This window comes from Neodiprion fabricii, chromosome 6 (genome assembly GCF_021155785.1).
Source record: "Neodiprion fabricii isolate iyNeoFabr1 chromosome 6, iyNeoFabr1.1, whole genome shotgun sequence".
NCBI lineage: Eukaryota > Metazoa > Arthropoda > Insecta > Hymenoptera > Diprionidae > Neodiprion > Neodiprion fabricii.
The window spans coordinates 396,859-421,412 of NC_060244.1; the positions used below are offsets into that span (position 1 = coordinate 396,859).

General features: G+C 46.4%; 8 protein-coding genes across 8 annotated transcripts; 4 read left to right on the forward strand and 4 right to left on the reverse strand.

Moving 5' to 3' along the window:
* The first annotated feature begins 314 nt into the window (after nt 1-314).
* Nucleotides 315-1,831, forward strand: LOC124185013 (keratin, type I cytoskeletal 9-like). Its single transcript, XM_046575298.1, has 3 exons — nt 315-736; nt 870-1,133; nt 1,285-1,831. Exons 1-3 carry the CDS (start codon nt 484-486, stop codon nt 1,590-1,592), a joined length of 825 nt encoding a protein of 274 aa, XP_046431254.1. The 5' UTR covers nt 315-483; the 3' UTR covers nt 1,593-1,831.
* Nucleotides 1,832-6,225: 4,394 nt separating this feature from the next.
* Nucleotides 6,226-7,314, forward strand: LOC124184643 (histidine-rich glycoprotein-like). The gene has a single exon (XM_046574593.1). It carries the CDS (start codon nt 6,267-6,269, stop codon nt 7,038-7,040), a length of 774 nt encoding a protein of 257 aa, XP_046430549.1. The 5' UTR covers nt 6,226-6,266; the 3' UTR covers nt 7,041-7,314.
* Nucleotides 7,315-9,853: 2,539 nt separating this feature from the next.
* On the forward strand, nt 9,854-17,631 carry LOC124184791. The gene is made up of 4 exons (XM_046574891.1): nt 9,854-10,696; nt 12,358-12,725; nt 15,114-15,761; nt 16,588-17,631. Exons 1-4 carry the CDS (start codon nt 9,904-9,906, stop codon nt 17,473-17,475), a joined length of 2,697 nt encoding a protein of 898 aa, XP_046430847.1. The 5' UTR covers nt 9,854-9,903; the 3' UTR covers nt 17,476-17,631.
* Nucleotides 12,020-13,018, reverse strand: LOC124184644 (histidine-rich glycoprotein-like). The gene has a single exon (XM_046574594.1). It carries the CDS (start codon nt 12,927-12,929, stop codon nt 12,195-12,197), a length of 735 nt encoding a protein of 244 aa, XP_046430550.1. The 5' UTR covers nt 12,930-13,018; the 3' UTR covers nt 12,020-12,194.
* On the reverse strand, nt 14,957-15,923 carry LOC124184642 (histidine-rich glycoprotein-like). The gene has a single exon (XM_046574591.1). The coding sequence runs from the start codon at nt 15,903-15,905 to the stop codon at nt 15,132-15,134; it is 774 nt and encodes a 257-aa protein (XP_046430547.1). The 5' UTR covers nt 15,906-15,923; the 3' UTR covers nt 14,957-15,131.
* Nucleotides 17,632-18,789: 1,158 nt separating the features above from the next.
* On the forward strand, nt 18,790-20,967 carry LOC124184770 (protein starmaker-like). The gene is made up of 2 exons (XM_046574846.1): nt 18,790-19,251; nt 19,349-20,967. The coding sequence occupies exons 1-2, from the start codon at nt 18,855-18,857 to the stop codon at nt 20,515-20,517; spliced, it is 1,566 nt and encodes a 521-aa protein (XP_046430802.1). The 5' UTR covers nt 18,790-18,854; the 3' UTR covers nt 20,518-20,967.
* LOC124184792 (glycine-rich cell wall structural protein-like) lies at nt 20,816-22,899 on the reverse strand. Its single transcript, XM_046574893.1, has 2 exons — nt 22,189-22,899; nt 20,816-21,954 (listed from the first exon to the last, which is right to left on the reverse strand). Exons 1-2 carry the CDS (start codon nt 22,550-22,552, stop codon nt 20,945-20,947), a joined length of 1,374 nt encoding a protein of 457 aa, XP_046430849.1. The 5' UTR covers nt 22,553-22,899; the 3' UTR covers nt 20,816-20,944.
* A 60-nt stretch (nt 22,900-22,959) lies between these two features.
* On the reverse strand, nt 22,960-24,448 carry LOC124184771 (sarcoplasmic reticulum histidine-rich calcium-binding protein-like). Its single transcript, XM_046574847.1, has 2 exons — nt 23,658-24,448; nt 22,960-23,594 (listed from the first exon to the last, which is right to left on the reverse strand). Exons 1-2 carry the CDS (start codon nt 24,394-24,396, stop codon nt 23,092-23,094), a joined length of 1,242 nt encoding a protein of 413 aa, XP_046430803.1. The 5' UTR covers nt 24,397-24,448; the 3' UTR covers nt 22,960-23,091.
* Nucleotides 24,449-24,554: the final 106 nt, after the last annotated feature.

The following is a 24,554-nucleotide window of genomic DNA, read 5'->3' on the forward strand; positions in this document are numbered from 1 at the left end:
AGCACTATCGGGAGTTGCGAAATACGTTTTGGCCTCTATCAGGGTTCGGAACCGCGCCGATCGGACGCGTCACGTAAATTCCCCTGATTAAACTGAAAGATTGGATACAGCCGGCATCGAGTTTGTAGGCACGTCTTACCTGATTGATCTTCTGGTGTCGCACAATTGCACGCCGATTCAATGAAAGCCGTCTTGTGAAATGGTCTCGAAGTTTCATGTGTCACTGCCGCAACCTGCCCGCCTCGGTTCTACGGTGAGAAAATTCATACCTGCGATCATTCGGCAAAGTGGGAGACGTTATAAAAGGCTATCACGAGCCATTTCGCTCGGGCAGAAAATTCCGACCGCTACACGTACACGAAGAAACGGCATAAAATATCATACGTACTGTATACGGGGAATAATCGATACCGAGACACTAAGTTTAAATAACGACAACCGGAGTTTGATAAAAAGAGAACAAAAATTGAACAGCGAGCGATCATGAATCGTTTTTTTGGCTTTCTACTATTATTGAGCTACGCATGTGCCAAGCCGGCGACCTACGACGAGTACCTCGCCCTCGAAGATGACACCGCTTCCGTCGGCTCTATCCGTCGTGACGTGCGAGCCCCTTTGCCTCCAGGATTTGCCATCGAAGTAGCGGACCTCCTCAGCGCTGGAACTGAGGCCAGGAAATCGCGAGAGGCAAAAGACGCCGCGGAGCCTAAGAAGACTGCAATGAAAAACGCATCGGGTGAGTTTCTTTTTTCCTGTTTAACTTTGGATAGTCCTCACTTCGGGGTAATTCCGGGAGCGACAAAGAGGCGTAATTTCCTCTTTAATCAACAAGTGCCGCCTTTGAACGCGTGCAATAATCGCTGTTTCAGGAAAATCTGACGAGGGTGGATACTACAAGAGTTATGGCAGCGATGCCGAGGGTGAAAAGGGCTACCTCAAGCAGACCTACAGCAAAGGTGATCACGGCTACAAGACCCTCGACACCTTCCACAAGCAGGACGGCGACAACTACGGCTTCGAGAAGCACACCGCGTTCGGAAAGGCCAAAGGAGCCGAGGAGGGTGGAGAACACGGAAAAAGCGGATCCTACAAGAGCGCCGAAGGCAGCGACGGCGACGACCACGAGGGAGCGGGTAAGTTCACGAAATCAAGATCACAAAAATAATTAACGATCAATCAAGTTTGTGTCTCTCGACGCTGTCGGAGAAACGTCAGAATGGGGATGAATGCGCTCTGCAGCCGGGATGAAAAACGACCAAGTGAACCTCATTTTGAACCCAACAGGAACCATCGTGGACGCTCATTACGCTCCGTACGAAGGCGAACACTACAGCGAGGGTGAACATGTGTCGTCCGAGGGGGGGGATGGGGGGCATTATACGGAAGGAGGGGACGCCGGGCACTACACAAGCGGAGGACAGGGCGGCTCGGGAAGTTATTCAAGCGGGGGTGGAGACGCGGGGCATTATTCCACCGGCGGCGGGGCTGAAGGCTCATACGGAACGCACGGCTCCTACTCGAGCGCGGATGACTCTGGGGATCATCAGGGTTACGTAGACGGCGGCTCTCAGTACGAGGGTGATCACTACTAGTTTACCCCCGGAATGACGAGGGGCGGAGATTAGCCGAAGTCGAAGCTTACAGCCGCGGCTGAGTTGCACCTGCAGATATAGATGCATTGCGGATTTTGGCGCTTGAGATCGCTTCCATCACCCTGCCGCAGTCATTCTTGTATATATATATAACGTAATGTATATGGGATAACGATTTGAAGAATGTTCACCACCATGTCACCGTTGTTAGTTCATTATTAAAAATTTGTTCAACTTCAGTTTACAGCTTCTCGTATTCATTACGGTCTTCTGACCACCCTAGATCCCTTCTTCACCCTTTAATCGATCGAACCATACCCGCGGGCGATCTAGTCGAAATTCATTATGGTAATGGTACTTCCCAGCCGTTTTAATTCAGTCGATTGAAAGGAAGAGCCCACGTGAGAACAAAATTTAACCAAGTACTGAAAATCGCTTTGCAGTCGTTGGATATCCGACAATTTTTCCTTCATCGGTAATCGTATCTCAAATCCATCGAGATTCCCTGTAATACCTGCGCCTTTCGATTTGTAGAAACTTTGCTGGAGGCGTAAAATTGTTTTTAATTCTAAAAATGTGTCGTCGTAATATCGTCGTTGCTGGGCTAGCAATTTGGTTTTTCTGGCTGTAGCTACGGAGATATTTGATACTTGGAAATTCCCGATAAAATAGTAACGGTGTGCCGTCTCAGTTCCGCAGCGATTTTTATCCGGTAATCAATACTCTGTCTGCAGCTGGTGTTTGCTAATATTGTAAAAGAATAAGTGCTTATTCTATACTTGCTATGCGTAGAAAGCGAACTAGAATTCAGTGCCGTGCTTTTACCTGTTTGTCGATACCCACGTATCATTAGTACGAAATTTGAAAACTTTTGAATTATTCACGATACGATAGCTGTGAGGGTTTCTATTCAGAATTTGAGGTCTCTGTCATCCTACAGACGAATCTTCGGAAACAGTTTCTAGCGGAATCTGCTGCGCCTTGTCTGACTAGTTTGTATACAAGAACACAGAAGCCGGAAGTTCGCCAGTAGCAGTGAAACTCTGATAGTCAGTGCTAATTCTTGGCAAAGTCCGACATCCCTGATTACAGTAGGAAACCGTAGGAGACTTAATACACTGTTTCCCTCAGATTATAATCAACTCCTAGAGCCGAACTCGAAGACTGGTAAGTCAGCGAAACAGTGTCCAGTTTCAATGCGGCCGCAAGCGCGGCTCTTCGGTAAAGCAACGGCGATGCCGTCCCGTTTTGAAGTGGTGTGACGGGCAAGAGTGATTCCAACTAAATTTCAGGCAATAAAAAAGTAATCCATTCGGATCAGCGCCATTTAAATTGAGGAACAATTTCATTAGCAAAGGCGTCATGCCGCATGGGTGCGCTTTATTCGCGGGTTGTCTGCTGGATTAATCCCATGGTTGGCGGGTGAGTGAGAATGTGGCCAGATCTGAGGGGCAGCTCAGCAAGATGAGGAGGGGGGCCTGCCTCATCAACTGATTGCGGCCTCGGCGTAAAGCAGGGGTTGAGACGGGTGACTGTAATTAAGCAAATCTGTAAAAGAGATATTCAGGTTTAATATAGTTGCAGGAACGTTGAATTCCGGCTAAGTAAAAGGGACCGCATGAGAAACGAGAGCTTATTTTATTTCTACCGCGGGGTCCTCCGGCCACCACGCTCAAAAGTTTTCTCTTCGTTTGTTTCATTTATACAACACCGCGTTAATCTTCCGGGGCAAGGCATGAGATATACCTCAATATCACGCGCACTCCTTTTATCCTTTCATGCTTGCCCGTAGACCACTGACTTTGAGCCGGCGGTGGCTAATTACAGGAGGGCTGGACCGGGAGCTGACCTCGGTCTCGGCTGGGGATCCCATTGTGCCCGGCTCTTAAATTGGATTTGCCAGTCAAGCAGGTCGATTTGCGCGTGGTCAGGGTACCAAGAAACCGAGTCGAGCCGAGAGGCTATGGCGGAGGCCCGAGTCTCTGTGCCCGGGGTTTGAGGCGGAAAATAGAAAGGGAAGATAAAGCGTAGCTAGCTCTCGTTAACGCGCGGGCACTAGCGAAAGCAGAAAAGAAGAAAGGTGGAGAAGGAGGAGTCACAAAGCATCCAGTCGCCTTGGAGCGAGGCGAAGGATGACAACTAAGGGAATCGAAGATCTTCCTCTTCCTCCTCCTCCCACTCTTTCTCCTCGCCTCGTCGCCGTTTTCACACGGCGACAAGGTCCCTCTGAAGATATCTGCTTACCAAGCAATCTCTTCATCTCCAGGTGAAGTATAGGGCCATTCCAGAACGCAGCCTAATCTTCATTTTGACACCCTTTCTCCCTCGCTGCGATTCCAAGCGTCTCGGCATCCCGGCTGAGTTCCATCCAGCTCTCGTTCGCTTCCCCGATTTATCCCCTTGGCGAATGTAACTTGGCTGCATCCAATCTTCATCTTGATTATGCAGCGCCAACACACTAGCGGGCCAATCTGCAGGGACCGACGAGATGTTGCTGCCAAACAACCCGGTAAAGACTGTGGACCAGTAGCTGTATACGGTGATAAGTATACGTAATTCCCGTCTCTGTGTAAGCAATGCGAACTCCAGTATAAACCAGAACTTGAAGAGTTCTTGAAATTACGAACGTGCACTATCCAATATTTCACGCCGGGGAACCGATCCCACTCTGCATGTGGCTTTTTGTCTCCATGCAAATGCGGGGTCGAATCAACGGAAACTGCAACGCGGCAAACAGACCGATATCCGTTGTTTGTGTGCCGCAGCTCCTCTAACTCGATTTCAGGTCGATGTCCAGCTGGTGGCTATATTCGATCTGTGAATAGTGGAACCAACTTAAGTCCTCGCAAGTTACCAGCGGATTATAATACTGAAGGATACACGTTCAATGGAGCCAGTGTGATGTAATTTTGAGAAATGCGACGAATGAAATTACCCACCCTTTGATTGGTTTCTTGGAAATTCGATCCCTCGAACTTTTGAAAAAAGCCTTTCCGAAAATCATGTCATTGTCAATCTGGTAATACGCATATAATATTAGTTACGTAATACGCGCACGTGACATTTAGCCTCACGTACATACGACGATATTCACATTCCGAGCAAACATGTTCGTGTTCCCATTTGCTGAGTATCGTGTGAATCGTATCATGAAAATCAAAAGTTGGCTCATACTCGCATGTAGCGAAGCAAAGAATGAAATTTGCTGCGGCTGATGTTTCTTTGCCAAAAAGAGAGCGCAAAAAACACGTCTGCTTACTAGATATACGTTTGCCTCGTCAGTCGGGTCTGGCGAAATGGATGATAGAGGCAGACCCTACACATCAGTGAATGAACGAACGATTTTGGCTGCTGACGTTTTGCATATATGGCATGCGTTCACAGGGAGGGATTTATTTGACGGGTGATACGATTAATGGCCAAATTACACGGATTATTGGTAATCGCATGCATTTTAGACCGAGATGAGTGTGTGACGCATCCGCGGGGGGAGGAGAGCTCAGCGATGATCAGCTGCGCTTGCGAACATCCTGACGCGTACCCAGCAGCTGCAGAGTTGGAATGGTCGGGTTCATACGACATGGTCAATAAATCGGTTGAGAATCGTTACTTTTTCACCATTATTATGCCTCGCGCTGTGGCATGAGGAGTTCGATTTTATATATTGCTAAACCGCTTACGGGCGGACTTCCAAGTTGCCATGCCCCGTGACCATAAGGGCTGGGTGCAAATTGTTCTCAAGGTTGAATTTGCATAAATCACGAAGCCCTCCCGAGTTCAGGAAGTCGCCGTACCGGTGACCGGATGTTGGCTGGTTCGCTAATGGCTGACACTTAGACTAATGGCAGGGTTGCTGCATTCCACCGACCAGCCTCAGCCGATCGTCCCGCTCGAGGCGATCGAACACACCAAACATATCGACGGATCGATGCGCCTTTGCCCTGGAGTCTGAATTGTAATTGGCCGGTATAGAGAGAGACGAGGTCTGTATTTTGCACGAACACACAGTTGAGTGAAATTTGAGGTACATGCAATGCGCGATTTCCATGGCTGATATTTGCACAGATGTGTCGCAAACATGCCGACTTGCATGATAATTACACAAGTATGTCTGTACAAGTCCGTCCGCGTCAAGTAACGAGTCGAGGTGAAATTAATGAACAAGTATCGTTGATTTATCGCTATACCGGACCCACAAGTGTTTCTTAGCAAGCGTCGTATATTACAATAAAACAGTCGGCAGTATTGGCATTGCAGAATTGTTTAAGGTTTGATGTATGATCTGGAAATCTTCCAGTGGCCTTCTTTATTTCTCCATGTCTGGGGGAATTGAGTTGGTCAGGTATACGATGCATAATTTTTCGTTGCAAATCTAGGACGACCTGTGTAATTCATTCCCCACTGAAGTTACCCAAATGCCGTATACGAGCAATGGTGCAGCTCGTTACAAGCAACCAAGCGGATTGATCCGAAGGCTAAATCAAACGAGGTTTCGGTTGAGAGCTCGTGAAAGCCGGCGGGCTACCGTGGTGGTCAATATTCGCCGCCACTCTCCGTCGATTAGGATGAAAGTGATCGAGATGCCCGGAAACCGCGGGGCGGGCCTCGATAATATTTAAGTGAGCATACCTCCCGCCAAGTTATCAGTTTAGTTTTGAGTTCCTATAGATCAAGATGGTGCGAAGTGTCGGGGTTCGCTTGCTCCTGGCCTCGGGCATCTTTTGCGTCCTGATCATCTTCACGGCGGCGCGGGACGTCAGGGACGTCAAGCGAAGAGATGAGCGTGATCTAGACCTGGTAGCCGCAGCCTCCGGACACGGCCACCATTCCGAGTCGGGCGGAGGGCACAAGCATCACTCCGACCACCATGAGACCCACGGTGAGAAGGGGGACAAGGGCTACAAAAAGCACCATCACCACGACGAGGGTGATCACGGGGAGCACGGGAAGGAGCACCACGCTGGGCATCACGAGGAGCACGGTGGCCACGAGAAGAAACACCACGACGAGGCGGCGAAGTACGGCGAGCACCACGAGGGTGAAAAGGGTCACAAAGGCGGGAAGTTTGGGGAGAAGAAGGGCCACAAGAAGGGGCACAAGACCAAGGGATACCACAACAAGTTCCACAAGGACGAGTATCACAAGGAGCACAAGTTTTACGACGATTACCACAAGGGTGGACACCACGCGAAGCACGGTGACTTCCATGGACACCATGAGAAGAAGGAAGGCGGCCACAAGAAGGGCGGTCACCATCACTCCGGCTACCATGACGACCACCACGGAAAGAAGGGTCATCATGACAAGGGACACCACGACGAGGATCACAAGGGTCATCACGGGAAACACGGACACGAAGAGCACCACGCTCACCACGATTCGTACGGCAAGAAGGGTGCCCATAAAGACGGAAAGAAATACGGATTCAGCAAAGGTCACAAGGGCTGATCATCTCCTGAGTTTTCTTCCGGGGATATCATTTATATGGTAGCTTTGATCACTGTACATATACTTTGTCAAATCCAAAACGCAGAACATGCATCGTCGAATGTGCGATATGTTTTTTTTATTTGTAAATAAGTGTACTGAATATTTTATAATTGAATTTTATCATTTGTTTTATTGTACGTACCTCATGTATCAATCATTCATTTGATATGTTTCTGTTGCCAATGTTGTTCAATATACAAGCTTACTTTTGTGCTCTAGACCACAGTTTCCTTGCAATTTTCTTTACGATCCTCCTCGACCACGTTTATCTCCGTTACTTGCGTGAAAATAAACAATTTTTCAGCTTTACAAGATTTTATTGTCTATAACAGCTGCACGAATTTCAGAGTCGTGAGCAGCAGTCGCTTGGATCCCAGGCCGATCTCGGCTTTATTTATTCATTAACTCATTTTTATCTGGTCGCTTACTGTCCGTCTCTAGTCCTCTTGATTCATCCGTGTCGTTTAACGTAATTTTTATTCCTGAATGCTTCTTACTATGACCTCGAAACTGACGTTTTACTATATTCGCTCAAGTGATTAAACTCGAGTTTTATTCGTTATCCACTTTCCGGAATTAACGTTCACCCTCTTCGGAGCATACGGCTTATCTGATATGAGTACTGTATTAATTGCGCAGACACTTTGCCTTTTTACACATGTAACAAACTTAATTGCAAGTTTTACGCATAAATAATTTTTTTTCCCATCTGTGTTCCGGTATTCACGGGAAAATTTAATTTCTACCTTGTCGCAGAGTTAACTGCTTCGCTTTAAAAACAGCATGGACAGGCCTACAAGCTTTTAATTTCTGCAGCATTTGTTTACACCGTGATAACGACGAGTCGCTGCAGTATCCGTAAAATTATAAGTATCTGTGTTTTACCCACGATACGCTACGGGCTTCTAAAAAAATACGTAGTGATTCACTCTTCGCGTTGTTTATACTATACATGTATACAGAGGTATATCTTTGTTCAGTCCACTTTAGATCGTCGGAGTTACCCGCATGGTACGTATAGCCGTCAGATTTTACGTAACGCTGAGAGCAAATTCCGAAGAGCCCGTTTCCCTGAAGGTTTTGTACTACTCGGCAAATTTTAGTATTACCACTATGCAGCATTCATGTGGCTGAAACACTTTACGTAATTCGCTTTGTACAGATGACATCGCGCTATTGTTAATCATGGAAATAAAGCATTCGGCAGGAATCTAGTTAAATTAATTTCAGTAAAAACAATTTACGACGCGATTGTGGGCTAGTGTGTATATGCGTGTCTGTTTGTTGGAACTGGGAATTACTGGACACGTAACAAATTGTTGAACAAATAAAATGCACCTAACGGACCCGTGAAATGAGTTTCGTGACACTCTTTATCACGTAATTGGAACATGGGCGCCGAAATAAATTCAGTAAATATTTCTCGATGTACGTAGAGTTAGGAGAAATTAATTGCGACGAATAGTCCGTAAAACAACGTGAAACATTCGACCTTCACCATCAACAGTAACGCATCTGAATTATTAAACCTCCAAGTGTTTCATGATTTGCAGAGAATTAGATCAGACCTAATTTTCCTCCTTGGTGGTCAAATTCCAAAATCTGTCGAAATCCCGAGAAACGGTGTGCACCAGAGTTTCGATTTTACCGATATCTATTCTCAGCTGCGAGAAATGAGTATGTGAGACAATTTACTTCCAGGTACGATTTATCACGATAATCCGTTTGGAGGATTTGTAATTTCTCCGACGTAAGTACTAGATAATATTTCAGGAAAAACCTTTAACAGTAAGATAATTGCAACTGATTATATTTCTGCTGAAATCATGATACCATGATGAAATTTGGTCGATCTACAGGTATCATTTGATTACGGTAGGAGAAAATGATATCAAAAAACAATTATTGAAGCTTTTGACGGTGCGTGCTACCATCATACCAGGACGTGTTTTGCAAGCTTGTATAGTAGTATCTTGATTCACCAGAGATATTTACTCTGTAAGGTTGTGTTAAAACAGCGATATTGGTGAATATTTATATTCTCTGATTAATGGATGCGGGCCGATTTGATGATGATATTTGGAATTGCTTATCAATTTCAGTTATTGCATGCGGTTGTAGAGAGTGAGCAGTATCGAGGTGGGGAAGATACGCAGCATAGTTTGAGGGTATGCCTGAAACTAATCAATTTCGCTGCGGTAACAGATATCGCTTCTATTAATAGTTTACTAAAACCGTTGCGAATGCCAACTCGTGCCGATCACATTTCACTTGCGGGGAAATAAGACGTAGATGTGAATTTTTCCGCGATTTCACGTTCGTACGATGCGCTTAGGTAGGAAGTTACGTTCTTTCCTTCTTCGTAAAGAAGAATTCTTTGAAAAGAAGTTACCTACGTTCCCCGTTAGTTTCACAATGATGAGTCCTGGGAAATGTGAGTTACGGGTTTCGATCAGTTTTGCATAGGTGTTTGTAGTTATCTAAGTGATCGGGTTACGCAAGTCTGATCTAGGCTAAAGCTAATTGACCAAATCGCCGCAAAAACTTACCACCGTCCTTTTTGCCAGCCGGGTTGTTTTACCCACTTCACGGCTCGTCTGTCTGTCCGCGTCAACTTCGGTCATTGCGATTCGTGGTGCCTTGCCACATGACTGCGCATCGTGTAGAACACCACTCATACGAAAGCAAAACCGTGTATTGCACGTTGCTGGTCTCAAGTATTGAGGGCTTCAGGCAGCGGCCCGGTTCCAAAAGAAATAAGATATAAATAGGATCGGGTTGATAGAGAAGTCAGTCGTGTTACGAGCTCCGACTTTTGAGCATGACTCGAGGTATAGGGCGAGGCTTTTTGGTACTCACGGTGCTCTGCGCCGCTTTGGCCGCAGCTGCGGCGAAGGAGGATCTTAAAAAGAGGGACAAGCATGTCATAGACCAGGTCGTGGCCGCTTCGGGGCACAGCCACCACTCTGAGTCCGGTGGAGGACATAAGCACCACTCCGACCATCACGAGGAGCATGGTGAGAAGGGCGACAAGGGCTACAAGAAGCATCACCATCACGACAAGGGTGACCACGGCAAACATGGGAAAGAGCATCACGAAGGGCACCACGAGGAGCACGGTGGGCATAAGAAGAAGCACCACGACGAGGCCGGTAAACACGGTGAGCACCACGAGGGTGAGAAGGGCCACAAAGGCGCAAAGTTCGGGGAGAAGAAGGGGCACAAGAAAGGCCAGAAGACCAGCGGGTATCACCACAAAGCCCACAAAGATGAGTACCACAAGGAGCACAAGTTCTACGACGACTACCACAAGGGTGGACACCATGCCAAGCACGGTGACTTCCACGGGCATCATGGAAAGAAGGAGGGAGGCCACAAGAAGGGTGGTCACGATCACTCCGGCTACCACGATGACCACCATGGTAAGAAGGGACACCACGAGAAGGGACATCACGACGAGGACCACAAGGGTCATCACAGTAAACACGGTCACGAAAGCCACCATGCTCATCACGAAGAACACGCGAAGAAGGGTGGTCATTCCGGCGGAAAGAAGCACGGCTTCTCGAGTGGTGGTGGAGGCGGTGGCGGCGGTGGCGGTGGCGGACACCACTAAGCAGGATTCCGTCGTTGCGACAATACTTATTGTTGTTGTTGTTGTTGTGAAAGTGTTTGACGAGTTTCGAGTCACTGCCGATACTCAATATTATTGTTGACTAGTCTGTAAATTTCACTGTTTCAATCGTCGTTGCATTTGTTTATAATATTAAACGACAATTGTTCAAAGATATTTGCCTGATATTTACCGTGAAAAAATATCCTTTCCCTCATCATTTCACCTGTGTCGATTCAATGTTTTGTATTTCAGGTCTTACCTTTGTTTTTAATTATATTTAAACCTTGTATTGGTATATCGTGCTCACGAGTATGCGAAACTTTCTCTTTAATGTGTGTAGCTGACTTTGACAGGTCGTGTATTCATTCGAAAATCAACTAACGATAATGCTCGTTTACTAAATAGTACGAATATTTGGAAATTACATCGCACGATACTTCAGCAGAATCGCGGCGAGGTATTTTGCTAATAACGGAATGTTTCGTGGCGATACATTATACTTATTCGCAATTTATGTAATTCGCCTGGGTGTCGAACGACCAGAAGAAAGTTATGAAGTAAATATTGAACGGACGACATTTTTTGGCTGCTCAGTGCTCGGTCGTCTGAAAATTAAATCGTACACATGAAAACACAGATGTTATTGTCAATAAACTGGAATAGTTTAATTTAAGAGACTTGAGTTGTATGCATTTCTCTACAGAAAATCAAAATATTTCTTTTATTCACGCGTTTGTTTTATTTTTGTGTTTTTCAATCAATTATCAATGCAATGGTTTCTTTAATTAGTTTCCAAAATTTCTAAAATCCGTGCGGTAGAAAATAAGAATTTCCTATGTACCGTAGCTCATTTTCCTACTTTTCTATTTTGCACAGATTGACTGGAATGCCATTTACATATGTAACTATCATCGCTATATATATTCTAAATCCATTTATTCTGCAAATGTTATGATATTCATGATAATTCCCTGCTCGTTGACTAAGTATGTATAAATATATCTATACTGCTTACGTCGTTCCTTCATACGCTGAGGTAAAGATTTGTTCTGGAACTCTATTTAAAGCAACGAAGGCATTCGGTTTTGTAGCAGAGTTTCATATAATTTACAGTGCGGGGTAACGTTCTCGATTTACGTGTATCTTTCCTTTCACCCTGATGTTGATACAATTATTGAAGTTTGGTTCAAATAGTCTAGTAGGCTTGAAATAGACTCTGAATAACAATCAAAATGGTCTGTTCAGGATTGATTAGTGACATAGCAAACCGGATAAGTGTTAGATGGATTTGAATATCGGGTATTCTAAAGTAAACATTTAGTTACGGGTAGAGTGATTGTTTTATTGTTCTATAAATAAGTCAACAATAACAATTAATTAGGACTAACAACAACAACTGCTCAACAAGCCACGCTCTTAGCAAGACAGCGTAGTCGACGCCTAGGAACGCCGTAACCAGCTGGCGGTATTTCGAAGTAGTGACGATCTTGCAGGATTTAATGTCCTTTTTTGAAAGCCCATTTCTTGTGGTCCTCGTGACCTCCCTTCTTTCCGTATCCATGGTGGTGATGGTGGTGCTCGTCGTGACCTCCGGCGCCCTTGTGACCCTTGTGGTCATGGTGATGAGATCCCTTTTCGTGGTGTCCTTTCTTTCCGTAGTGGTCCTCGTGATGGCCGCTGTGGTGGTGGCCTCCCTTGTGGTGGCCGCCCTTCTTGTGCCCATGCTCGTGATGATGTCCGCCATGCTTCTCGTGGTGACCGGAGTCGTGGTGTTCGTCATGGAACTCCTTGTCCTTCTTGTACTCGTCGAGTTTCTTGACTTCGTGGTGGCCCTTGGTGCTGTGCCCTTTTCCATAGTGTCCCTTCTCACCGTATTTGTGACCCTTCTCACCCTTTTCGCCCTTGTGGTGCTCAGCGTGGTAGCCGTCGTCGTGGTGGTGGTGTTTCTTGTGACCTTCGTGGTCATGATAGTGACCATGGTGTCCCTCCTTGTCGTGGTGGCCCTTCTCTCCCTTCTCGTGGTCATGGTGTGACTTGTAGCCCTTGTCACCCTTGTCCCCGTGGTGGTGGAAGTGGTCGGAGTGGTGTTCCTCACCACCACCCTTCTCGAAGTGATGTTTGGACTCGGCCGTCTCAAGGTCGCGGCGATCCCTTATTTCTCTGCATGATGTAATGGCCACGCAAAATAGCAGCGCCATGCAGAACGGCAAAGTGCCGCTCAACGATATCATGCTGCTGCAGTTACTATCGCCGTTTTACCTGGCTTTATTGTAAGATCGTCCGATGTTCTTTATCCACTGCCGGAGGAGATATGACTTTTGCACAGCGCGGTCGTATTATTTATACGATTGACCTGCTGACTGTTGGCGATAATTGCGGAGGTAGTGGTGGAGGGTTGGGCGAAGAGGGCTAAATAGTATATACCGATCCACAGGTCTCGCTGAGTGGGGGTCGGTTTCCCCAGGTGTTGCATTAGGCGATCGGCGCCTTTTTATGCCCACACATCGTACTGCCTCACTTTCCTATTATTTACCAAGCCAAGAGAGCAGACCACACTACCGCAACAGGACACACCGAGTCAATTTGAGTTGCCGCACTCGCTGAGATATGCTTTCACGGTTTCCGCAGAACACAGACACTTGGTTTTGTTGAGCAAAAGTGTTTCGTAATCGCTTATTTATATCGGGAGAAAAATTATATAAATCTAATTGCGCAATTCAATCAGCAAACCGGGATATACTTTGGTGTTTCACGTTTCGGAGTATAATGCAGGTGAGTTTACCGAGGCATTAATTCATCATATGGCAATTATTCTTTTTTCACCCGCATGCGTTTCTTTTTTTCCCTCTTCATTGGGCTGCTTGTAGTCACGTTGATTCTTTCAGCACCTGCGCCTATACAGGCTTCGCCTCTGAGCAGCGTTCTGTTCGGCGACTAATTTCTTGCACGCTCACATGATATTCACAATTTTTATTTGCTACATCAACCCTGTGTGACAAATTGGCATGATTAATTGGGATTTGCTTTTTATTTGGGCAAAAAATCGTTCATGTTGAAATTATAGTTAAGTGTTGGAAGGTGCCCGTTAACTTCACAGGTTTTCCAAATATGAGCTACATACACGGTGAAACAATTTGGATGACTTATAACGACTAAACGATCGCCTATGGCAGACTTTGAGTTAACGGTTTTCTCGAATCAATCGCTTCCCTGATCATCCAGTGCTTTTAGAATGCTATTCATTCAGGATAGCGCAAACGACAAACTTCCAGCGTAGTTTACGTATTTCCGCTAATTACCATTAAAGAATAAGACCAATCAAGTGTAAACACGGTAGGAAGACTCTTTATTAAGTGCTGTCCGAATCATAAGAGACGAAATTAATAATCGACTCTACTTTCGAAACTTTTGTCGGTTATAATATACACGTGGACCAAATTTGGCTTTGTGTACTAAATATAATACGGTTCTATGAAGTTAGCTCCCGTCTGCAGCTGAGTCTCTGCGTGTATAAATGACTGAATTTATCCTGCATGGTTGAGTCACGACAAATATATTTTTAACTCGAATACAACTGTCAAATAGTAATAAGTATATACATTTCTTGGTTTTTGAATTACAAGTTTAAACCAAGATGACGGATCTGTTCAACGTGGCTTCTTCACAAATTGTAATTCGGTAATAATGAGTAAGATTCACGTATCAATTATGCCGGGTAAAAAGGGCCGTAACTGAAAAAACTTTGCGGGGTTGAGACGTAGTAATTTTCATTATGGTTGGGAAGATGAATTCAAGGAGAATCCTTGCGCATCCGACGCTTGGAGGAGATCGAAGTTGACTCTCTGCAGGCGCGTGAAGAACTTCGGATCGTACGGCTAAGTATGTTCCCAATTTCTCCGGAAGAATATTCTCGCGAAAGTAGTAATACAGATTTTGCCTCTGCGACAACTTCAAGTTGTTTACAGGTGGGTGAGACAATATTGTGAAGTAAAAAACTTCGAGTCTAATTTTTTTGATTCCTTAGATGAGAAATGTGTAATCTATTTTAAATATGCGACCATTTGTGGAGCTTTAAATATTCGAGGGAAAACGATATCCCGTTATTGGTACAATTATTGTGATAATTATTCTCCCGCCCGACCATTGTGAAAAAAATCCGGGAATCAAATTGAATTGTTTATCAGGACTGAATTAATTACTGCGCCAATTTTTATTACGAATTCGATAGTGACGCGGGGTTTAATGTAACAAGGACGTGTATGTTTTAATGTTTTAATTTTTTTCGTAATCTCTTCGTATGGTTTACGTCATACAGTAAATCAACAATAATAATTTTTTCAACAAATATTTGCATAGCATTAGTTAACAGAATAATAAAGATCAACAGATAATAACAACTATTCCTATTGTGGAAGGAGGTTACAGCTATCGGCTCAATGATGTCCGTGGGAGTAACCGTGCTTCTTGCCTTCGTGGTGTCCGCCCTTCTTTCCGTAGTCTTCGTGATGCGAGTGGTGGTGATCGTGTCCGTGTTTTCCATGCCAGCCTTTGTGGTCATGGTCGTAGTGCCCCTTGTCGTGGTGTCCCTTCTTGCCATGGTGATCGTCGTGGTAGCCGGAGTGGTGGTGGCCTCCCTTCTTGTGGTGTCCTTCCTTGGATCCATGGTGCCCGTGGTGGTGTCCGTGCTTTTCATGATGTCCACCCTTGTGGTGGTCATCGTAGAACTTGTGTTCCTTGTGGTACTCGTCCTTGTGGGCCTTCTTGTGGTAACCATGGCTCTTCTCGCCCTTTTTGTGTCCCTTCTTCTCTCCGAATTTGTGCCCTTTGTGGCCGTGTCCGTGCTCATGGTGATGGCCGTGGTGGCCATCTTCGTGGTGGTGCCCCTTCTTATGGCCGCCGTGCTCCTCGTGGTGTCCAGCGTGATGCTCTTTGCCATGATGACCATGGTCGCCTTCGTGGTGGTGGTGGTGCTTCTTGTAACCCTTGTCACCCTTCTCGCCGTGCTCCTCGTGGTGATCGGAGTGATGTTTGTGGCCTCCGCCGGACTCGTGGTGATGGCCATGGTGCGATGCGGCGGCCACGAGATCCCTCTTCTCCCTCACATCACGGGCAGAAGAAGCTGATATCACAGCGCAGAGCACCGCCAATGCCAGGCAGGACTTTAATCCGAACCCCCTGGCCATGCTTGTGCTATTGGGACTGAACATGGATATTGACTGACGCTCCGTCATGGATTCAAAGCTTATATAGTTGGACCCAGTTGCGCTTATACGTAATCGCTTTCGTTCGGGTAACCCAAGCGCTCACTGGCTCATTCACAATCCGAGGTACATATTTCGCAAACGTATGGTCGCCATCCATCCAGAAATTGCTGCACCGTTGCCGAAACCGTTAGTCGATCAAAATCAATGACTTCCTGAAAATCCTGGAAAATTTTCCCACACCATCTTTTGCTTGTCACTTGAAATGTTCATTCGTCAGAGCTTGAATGAGCGCAATAATTTGTTATTATCGAATCGATATAGTCTGACACTGTCTGACCGGTAAATAAAGTAGGAATGGGATTACTTGAGACGATATATCGAACCAAATACAATGTAGAATAAAAACAGTAGTGGCACGTGGACCGTACTGTCGAAATGTTCTGGGGTTAAAGGTTGCTGGACTTGTCTCCTCTCCTACGCAGGGAAGGAGAGCTCGTTCTCACGGGATTGTCGTCGAACGTTAGTCACGGTCTTGAGTTTGAGCAAGCAGGCATGATTTCAAGGAGTTACATAATGCATTTGGTTAGCAGTCAGCCTGATGGATGGCTGGACTGCTTGGTAGACTGAATCTTGCATTTCCATTACGTTTCAAGGAGGTTAAGGAAACAATACTTTCGTAATGTAATTACAACCGGTCGACAAAGAACTACCGCTTCTCAAATATCTCCGATTATTCTGCGTTCGATATAAAATACGGACAATCGCGACAGCTTATCATACTAAAGACGGCAGTGAAATCAACAACTTAGCTCTCGGTATAGGAAAAACCCCCGTTACTATGAAGTGCCTAGTGGTGGTGTGTCTGCTGGCCGTTTCTTTAGAGTACAGTCTAACGAGTGCTCGTCAGATCGACCCGAGGAATCGGCGCGATCTCGAAGCGGCCGCGTCACATCATCACTTTGAGAAGGGCGGGGGTGAGGAGCACCACGCCGATCACTACTCTAAGAAGGGAGAGAAGGGTGATAAGGGCTACAAGTCGCATCACGACCACGAGAAGGGAGAGAAGGGCCACCACGACAAGGAGGGACACCACGGTCACTACAGCGACCACGGTGGTCACAAGAAGCACCACCATCACGACGACGGGTATTACGCAGAGCATCACAAAGGGGAGAAAGGTGAGAAGGGTCATAAATACGGAGAGAAGGGACACTACCACAAGGGTCACAGCACCAAGGGACACCATGAAATCCACAAGCTTGACGAGTACAAAAAAGATAAAGAATTTTATGACGAACACCACGATTCGGGGCACCACGAGAAGCATGGTGGGCATCATCACGAGCACGGGCACAAGAAGGGTGGCCACCACAAGAAGGGCCACCATCACAGCGGCCATCACGAGGACCATCACGGAAAGAAGGGACACCACGAGAAGGGATCTCACTACCACGATCACAAGGGACACAAAGATGCTGGCGGTCACGACGAGCACCACCATCATCACCACGGGTACGGAAAGAAGGGAGGTCACGAGGACCACAAGAAATGGGCCTTCAAAAAGGGTCATTAGAGAGAAAAGCGTTTCTGCGGAACAACCCTTGACCCACGCTTCATCGATCATCGAAAGCCTGTTACTTGTTATGTTTGTTTACCCGAATATTTTTCTTTTCGATGTATTTATTTGCCTTGGCATGAATAAATCTTCCGAAACGGTACATTAATTTAAGCATATTATCGTATTGTAATGTTGAATCGGAACCCTCGGGCCAGTTTTCTTCATCTCCATAAACATCCGTCAAACCTGAAAAGCGTTGAATTTCTTATAAATCTCAACCTACGGGATTGTGGCCATTTTTTGCAGCGGATCATCTCACAATTGGTGGCAGATATTGCGGCAGTTCTTTCACCTGTCCATCACTACGAGCGAGCTTAGAGCGAGCATTTTTGTATTTACTCGGTAATGTAACGGTTGAAAAAGAATTGTCATATTTTCCGTCAGACTTTAATTTCCTTTAGCAAAACGAGCTTAATGCAGCTCGAGGTAGCGCCGCACCGAAGCAAATGTGCGACGTTTTTCTATTCAACAAAACGATTGACTGGTTTCTTTAACTAAGTCGTTGCGCACATTTACAGTTATGCGGTTTCGTCGAGTCATGCCTGCTGATGATGTGGCACTGCTGTAACAGTAGTATGACGGAAAAACGAAATAAGGTCAATTTTCATAATACCCGAAGCTATTTAGTTGGTTGAAAACACTCTCTAATCAGTTCCGACTCTAGAGGAGTTATGCAATCCTCTTGCGTCCAATCGTCGCATTCGAACTAATCGATTTCTTCGGTGACATAAATAGCACTGTTTCGTTTACTATTTATTTGAAATGCATGAGAAAACCGTCCAATCTTCAACGAAGAAAACTGTGGATAAATCTCTTTCCGGTTTGTGTAACAAACTTTGCGCTGTAACTCTACTAATTAGACCCTTAACATTGCATCTGCTGTTTGCGACACTCTCCTGGTTACCGGACTATACGTAACGTGAATCTTTTTCTCCTGTAAATTGTCCACGTGTCAAGTTGATCTCGATGCTTATATGTCGGCGACGGTGTATTCGCGTTACGAAAGTGGTCGCGTTTGCTCGCTCAATAACCCCAATAAATTCACGTCGTAATTAAACTGTACTACAGACTACCACGCCGTGGGATGGTGCTTCCCAGTTCCGTGGAGGAGGGCCTTACTCGATTCAGTATGCATTCGTGAAAAGATTTCTCGGGGGATTAGTCTGCAGTAGGTGAAGTGAGTTGAGTCGATCGTTGGCCTCCACTACCTCAGCGTATAAATAACTTGCAATCATCTAGTTTCTGGATAGTTTTACCTAGTCACTCGCTAATGACAGTCTGCATAACTCGAGCCATAGCTCGAGCTTCCCGAATCTTCGCTAGACTGCTGAACGATGCGAACAACGTATCCGTTCATACTCATTCAGGCAGTCGCTGTATTTTTCACTGAGACCAAGTCCGACTCGGTTTTCTCGGTGAATATTATTAAGAGGCTTGTCCAGGATCTTCAAACTTCGCCGTCTGGATACAGCTTCAGTCACCATAGCGACAGTCATCATCCTGGGGGATACAACACGAATGTCAAACATGGCACAACGAAGATGTCTCGGCGAATCGGGATAAAGAGTGCGACAAAAATGAAGAGAGCTGAGCCCAGTTCTCCCGGAGGTTCCGTGAACCAGGGCATGACTCGAAGTTATCAGCTCGCCGGAAGTTATGGATTCGTGATATCCCACGGATTTGATATCGGGGAAAACGACGACGCCCCCACAGCCGGCGATTCACATTACGGTGAGGTTTATAATATACAATCGATCGTTTCAAGTCATCCGGGTTGCACCGGTGGCCGAATCACGACTTCGTTTAATTCCTTGATGTGTTGTCGTAGGAGCGAGTAATGCTGAAAGTATTGCGGTTTTGCAGCTGAACAAAGAGGACTCTAATGACCCGATTATTAACCCTAACGTAAAAGCTCAGGAAGCCGGGGGCGACTCCGAAAAAGAAATATACGGATCGTACTCGGATTATGACAAGCTTTTCGATCACGACAAAAACTCACCATCCGTCAATCTGCAGCAATATTACGGATCGGATCTCCAGGATAGAAGAAAAGAAAAATACGCTGAGCAGGATAGATACGGTGAATCTAATAACGGCGGGGACAAGGGGGCACATGTTGAAACCGAAAAATATATTGAATTGGAAGATTTCAGTGACAGGGGGCGAGGTGACCAACTCGATGATGGAAATGTAGAAAAATATTTTCCCAGCGAGAGAGTGGAATTGTATAAAGGATACGGCGAGAATGAGAGTCACAACAAATATAGCGAGCCTTTGAAAAAAAAATCTCAGCTCGTCGCGGCTGACGAAAGTAATTACGGCGAACCGTACAGGTCCATCGATTGGACCCAGTATAATATAGATCCGAAATTCGAATTTGCAGATGACTTTTTAGCAAATGATTTTTTCAAAGAATACAATGAATTTTTTTACGGCAGTCATGGCGATTCCGGGCATGATCATGATTTTCACTTCGATCACGAAGATCACGGCGATCACGGCTTCGAGGATGACATTGGCCACCATTTCGAAGGCGGCCACAGCGCGGAGGATTTCTTCGACCATTCGAACTTTGGCGGAGATTATTACGAAAAGGGAGCTGGTGAAAAGAACAGTAACTTCGGGAACAAGAGTGGTAGCAAAAAGAGCACAAAAGAAACGGGGTATCATAACATACTGCACAAAGACGAATTTAACAAAGATCACACATTCTACTCAAACGCGGACCAGGATGGTCACTTCGATAACGAAAAGGATTACCATGGGCATCATTCCCTGCACGACAAGAATCACGAAAATGCCGATCATCGGGACTCTCGTTCGCACGGTGACTATCACGGAAAGGGTCACGACGAAGACAAGGGGCACTACATCGATGACGATGTTTCTCATCACGTCGAATATGATCACGCGTCCTTTTTCGGCGATAAATCTGAGTACAACGATGCTGGGGACGATGAATATGGCATCGAGCACGAAGATAAGCATGAGTATTGAAAGCTGATCGTGAACTAAATATCTTACCTCGACTTGTAGCGAACTAGCTTTCTAAGGCCTCGTATATTCGAAGTTTCAGCCTTCGAGGGTAAGGCAAGCCCCTCAATGGCTGCAGGTGAATAATTAGTTGGTTGTTTACGTGAGTAAGTCTTGGACGAATGGTACGAGCATTTAACTTTCTACAGGGAGAAATTTCAGTAACGTTATTTCCCAAATAGAATTAACATATGATTTACGATATATACATCGCATGTACCTACGATCAGTTGAAATAAATAGTACACATAGCGTGGATATCAGAAAATTGTCACTACCGCCACAACGCCATATTACATCTTGTACAATAAATAACCATATAATAAAATAACGTTACAGAGTCGATACATTCGCCATGCATAGAATCATATTACGCTTATTGCATCGCCTATTAATAGATCTTCTTGACATAGTCATCCGATGATTGTCCATACTTCTTCTCCCCCTTGTGACCGTCCTTCTTGGCGTATTCAATCTCGTTATCAAAGTGCTCCTTCTCTCCTGCTTCTCGATCGTGGCCTTGAACAGCGCCGTACTGATGTCCGTTTGTGAACGATCCCTTCTTCGCCTGGTTGTCCTCGTGGTGAGCAGCGTCAACCTTTTCGGCCTTCTCGTACTCACCCTTGGCGGCGTCGTGATGCGCGTTTTCTGATCCGTACGTCTCCTTTTGGCCGCTGGCGTGATCGGAGTCATAGAAGGACGTGTCCTTCTTGAACTCGTCCTTGTGGTAAACGTTGTGGAAGCCGGACGTCTTGTGCCCCTTTTTGTGTCCCCCGCTCTTGTGGAAGGTCTCTCCCTTCTCGCCCTTGGCGGCGGCGTTCGACTCGGCGTACTTCTTCTCCTCTTCGGCTTCACCTTTTTTCGCTCCACCGGCGCTGCTGTACGCGCCCGCTTGCTTCTCCTCGTCTATCTTCCCCTTCTCGCCCTTGTCGAACCCCTCGGAGACCTTGTAGCCCTTGGAGCCCTTCTCGCCAGCGGCGGCCGCTTCAGCCGCCTGGAATTCGGCACCACCCCCGTTGTTGTACGCCCCTGCGCTAGCGGCTCCACCAATGCCTCCGTGTCCCAATCCCCCAAGAGATCCCGTTATTGGAATGTACTGACCATGAGCTAGACCAGCCCCTACGCCGATTCTGCCGTACCCCAGGCCCCCCTGCAATCCCCCTGCCTGAATCAGCCCACCCCCCAAACCCCCCAGCCCCTGAAGCCCATCGCCCAGTCCGCCCCCGAGTCCAGCTAGGCCAATACCGTTTTTTGAAATCCCGTAACCAAGCCCCAGACTGCCAGCTGCGCCCCCGCCATAACCAAGTCCGCCGATTCCCAGCCCAGTCTCGTCAAAGCCGCCCCCACCGATATTTCCGCTGTAGCCGTTCATGGAGGCAATATTGTTGGATCCGATATCACCTGCGTGATCGAGCCAATTAGTAATGATTGGTGCGGAATGAGTAGTGAAGTTGATCGAGACCGGCGTTAAAATCCTTTTAAAGTAGGAGAAAATTCTTTAAGTGAAATCGAGGCTTGTGTGACAATATCGAAAGGATATTATTATGACTATGGTGTTACGAGAGTTGATCGATGAACAGAAACTCAGCGACCTTGCAGTCTGAAGAAATCTTCTATAAATGTCACGTCACTCACCACCACCAAAGTTTCCAATACTGTATTTAGATGGAAAATTAATTCCTGAGCCGCCGGAAAATTGTCCAAGTCCCCCGGAACCCCCAAAATTTCCACCTCCGAGTGACCCTATGCCCTGCAAAGGCGAGCCGTAGTTGTAGCCACCGGAAATACCGGAACTCAGCCCTCCGGAGTTGAAAAGTTGGCCTTGACCGTTCCCGTTTCGCCTGAATATGTATCCGGTCGCTGACGTCTCGAGATCTTCCAATCCGGAGCCGGAGACCACGAGATTTTTGTCGCTGTCATCTGCCGTTAAAACTGGCTCTTTGGCACTGACGGTAAAACTTGAGATGCACACTAACGCGACACTTGCGAGCAATTTCATTTTTGGAGCTTCTTGAATCTCAGCGTGACAACCTTATCCGACTATTATCCGTAAAACGACGCGGTTCGTTTTAATGTTTAGCATGGGACCGCAGCTCCTTTTATATGAATAATCTTTGGCAACTGCCGGCTTAGTGTTGCCACATGTTCCACGATATGTGGATTACAAGCTAATTAAAGGAATCCTGCTTCCTTCGCTAATTAGACGTATATCCGCTCTCATTCCCGATGTTGCATACTTGTCCCACATATCAGAGTGAGTTCGCCGGCGACAAACTTACAAGACTTTACTCACCAGTCAACCGGAAAATCAGTCTGAATTAAACTTTGGATCCTAGGAGGATCCATAATCAGTATTTTACTTAAAATTCGACTGAATTTTTTTCTCGAACAAACAACGATGGGACGATAGTTTCATATGTGATTTATTCATTTCCTACGCCCACTTTATTAAAACGTAACTTGAACAACAAAACAAAACAGATTCAGCCTGGCATAAAGACAGTGCATGATTCGCGTTAGTATAGCAGAGGAAGTTAATCACGAGGTGTATCTGCTGGGTTCATGATGTTCCTTTGCATAGCCATGCTTTTTGCCCGAATTGGCTGCATCCTTCGCGGCGTAATCAGCATAATTTTCATGGTAGCCCTGGTGGCCCTTGGCGTTGCTGTGACCCTGGTCCTCTTTGTAGTCGTGACCCTTGTCAAACCCACCATCCTTCGCGGCATCATTTTGAGCATATGCAGAGTCGTGATGGCCTCCCTTCTTGAAACCGCTCTCGGTGGACACGTGGTGTTCCCCGAATGCACCCTGTTTTTCGAAGTGGCCACTTTTATGGGCGTCGTCATAAAAGTCGGTGTCCTTCTTGTACTCGTCCTTATGATAAACGTTGTGGAAGCCACTTGTCTTGTGCCCCTTCTTATGAGAGGCCTCCGTCCCGTAGCTTAAACCACCCTCACCCTTTGATCCTTCCTCGTGTCCGGCGTAGTGGCCGCTGGTGCTGCTGTGGGATTTTTTACGCCCACCGTCGGCGCTGTACTGACCTAAAATAAGTGAATTGTAAAATCTAGATACGCCAGTCACTGATTCCACTGGGTGTCACTTACCCTTGTGATTCTCGCTCTCATGTTCACCCTTCTCGTTGTTATCAAAGTCCTGATAATTTTTGTACCCCTTCTCTCCCTTCTCTCCGTGAGTAGAATGCTTCTTTGCACTATGCTCCGCACCGCTTCCGGACTCGTAGTCAGACCCGCTGATCTTGGCTGGCTCGATGAAGCCGTGCCCGAAAGAAGGATCGTATTCCTCTTCATCGTCGTCGTCATCGTCTTCATCGTCGTGGTGATGCTCCTCATCGTTCTCATCATCATCATCCGCCTTTTCGTCATCAGCGATTTCAATCTTCCTAGGAACCTGGTCAACCTTCACAGGCACAAAGTAAGGCGCCAGCGGTTCTTTCTGCTTCGGTAACAGCGGTAGGATGTATCCAGTGGGCAAACCAAGCTTGTAGTTGTCTGGCGCGTTTTGAGCGTACTGATGCGAGGCTGGTCTAAATTTCAAGATGGTCTCTGGTGCCCTGTAAGCCACGGGAGCCGGTTCGGGTGCAGAGGCGATGTAGCTAACCACCGGGGTTGGGGCGTTGTGGAAATTTCCGGTCGCGTGGTTGTTGAAATGAACGTATGAGACGGGGGCGCCGTGGTGTTGCTGATATGAGTATCCGCTGGCTGAAGCCTCCATGTCGGCAAGATTCGTCCGCGAAACTGACACGCTCTCCAGGTTAGACGGCATCGCGGCAACGCATCCGAGGATGGCGAAGAAACACCACATCATCGTTCGGTACACCACCATTTTCACAACGAGCGCCTGCGCTGAAATACACTTATGTCCGTACAGGGTGAACTGACCACTGGTTGCCTCTGTGTCCAACTGCGAGCCTTTATATACCGGTTTTCTCATACCGTGCATGAAGTATCATTATGCCAGTATAATTTCATGGCCGCTAATAA

What these genes read in the sequence shown, in the direction of transcription:
- LOC124184770 (XM_046574846.1), top strand. Translation starts at nt 18,855, where the DNA reads ATGCGAACAACGTATCCGTTCATACTCATTCAGGCAGTCGCTGTATTT. An exon ending in AGCCGGCGATTCACATTACG is followed by an intron (nt 19,252 to 19,348) that starts GTGAGGTTTATA and finishes GTGTTGTCGTAG; the next exon opens with GAGCGAGTAATGCTGAAAGT.
- LOC124184642 (XM_046574591.1), bottom strand. Translation starts at nt 15,905, where the DNA reads ATGTTCAGTCCCAATAGCACAAGCATGGCCAGGGGGTTCGGATTAAAG.
- LOC124184771 (XM_046574847.1), bottom strand. Translation starts at nt 24,396, where the DNA reads ATGGTGGTGTACCGAACGATGATGTGGTGTTTCTTCGCCATCCTCGGA. An exon ending in TGAGAGCGAGAATCACAAGG is followed by an intron (nt 23,595 to 23,657) that starts GTAAGTGACACC and finishes CACTTATTTTAG; the next exon opens with GTCAGTACAGCGCCGACGGT.
- LOC124184791 (XM_046574891.1), top strand. Translation starts at nt 9,904, where the DNA reads ATGACTCGAGGTATAGGGCGAGGCTTTTTGGTACTCACGGTGCTCTGC. An exon ending in TGGCGGTGGCGGACACCACT is followed by an intron (nt 10,697 to 12,357) that starts AAGCAGGATTCC and finishes TTCTTTCCGTAG; the next exon opens with TGGTCCTCGTGATGGCCGCT. An exon ending in GACTCGTGGTGATGGCCATG is followed by an intron (nt 15,762 to 16,587) that starts GTGCGATGCGGC and finishes TTCGTAATGTAA; the next exon opens with TTACAACCGGTCGACAAAGA.
- LOC124184792 (XM_046574893.1), bottom strand. Translation starts at nt 22,552, where the DNA reads ATGAAATTGCTCGCAAGTGTCGCGTTAGTGTGCATCTCAAGTTTTACC. An exon ending in TATTGGAAACTTTGGTGGTG is followed by an intron (nt 21,955 to 22,188) that starts GTGAGTGACGTG and finishes TCGATCACGCAG; the next exon opens with GTGATATCGGATCCAACAAT.
- LOC124184643 (XM_046574593.1), top strand. Translation starts at nt 6,267, where the DNA reads ATGGTGCGAAGTGTCGGGGTTCGCTTGCTCCTGGCCTCGGGCATCTTT.
- LOC124185013 (XM_046575298.1), top strand. Translation starts at nt 484, where the DNA reads ATGAATCGTTTTTTTGGCTTTCTACTATTATTGAGCTACGCATGTGCC. An exon ending in TGCAATGAAAAACGCATCGG is followed by an intron (nt 737 to 869) that starts GTGAGTTTCTTT and finishes TCGCTGTTTCAG; the next exon opens with GAAAATCTGACGAGGGTGGA. An exon ending in CGACGACCACGAGGGAGCGG is followed by an intron (nt 1,134 to 1,284) that starts GTAAGTTCACGA and finishes TGAACCCAACAG; the next exon opens with GAACCATCGTGGACGCTCAT.
- LOC124184644 (XM_046574594.1), bottom strand. Translation starts at nt 12,929, where the DNA reads ATGATATCGTTGAGCGGCACTTTGCCGTTCTGCATGGCGCTGCTATTT.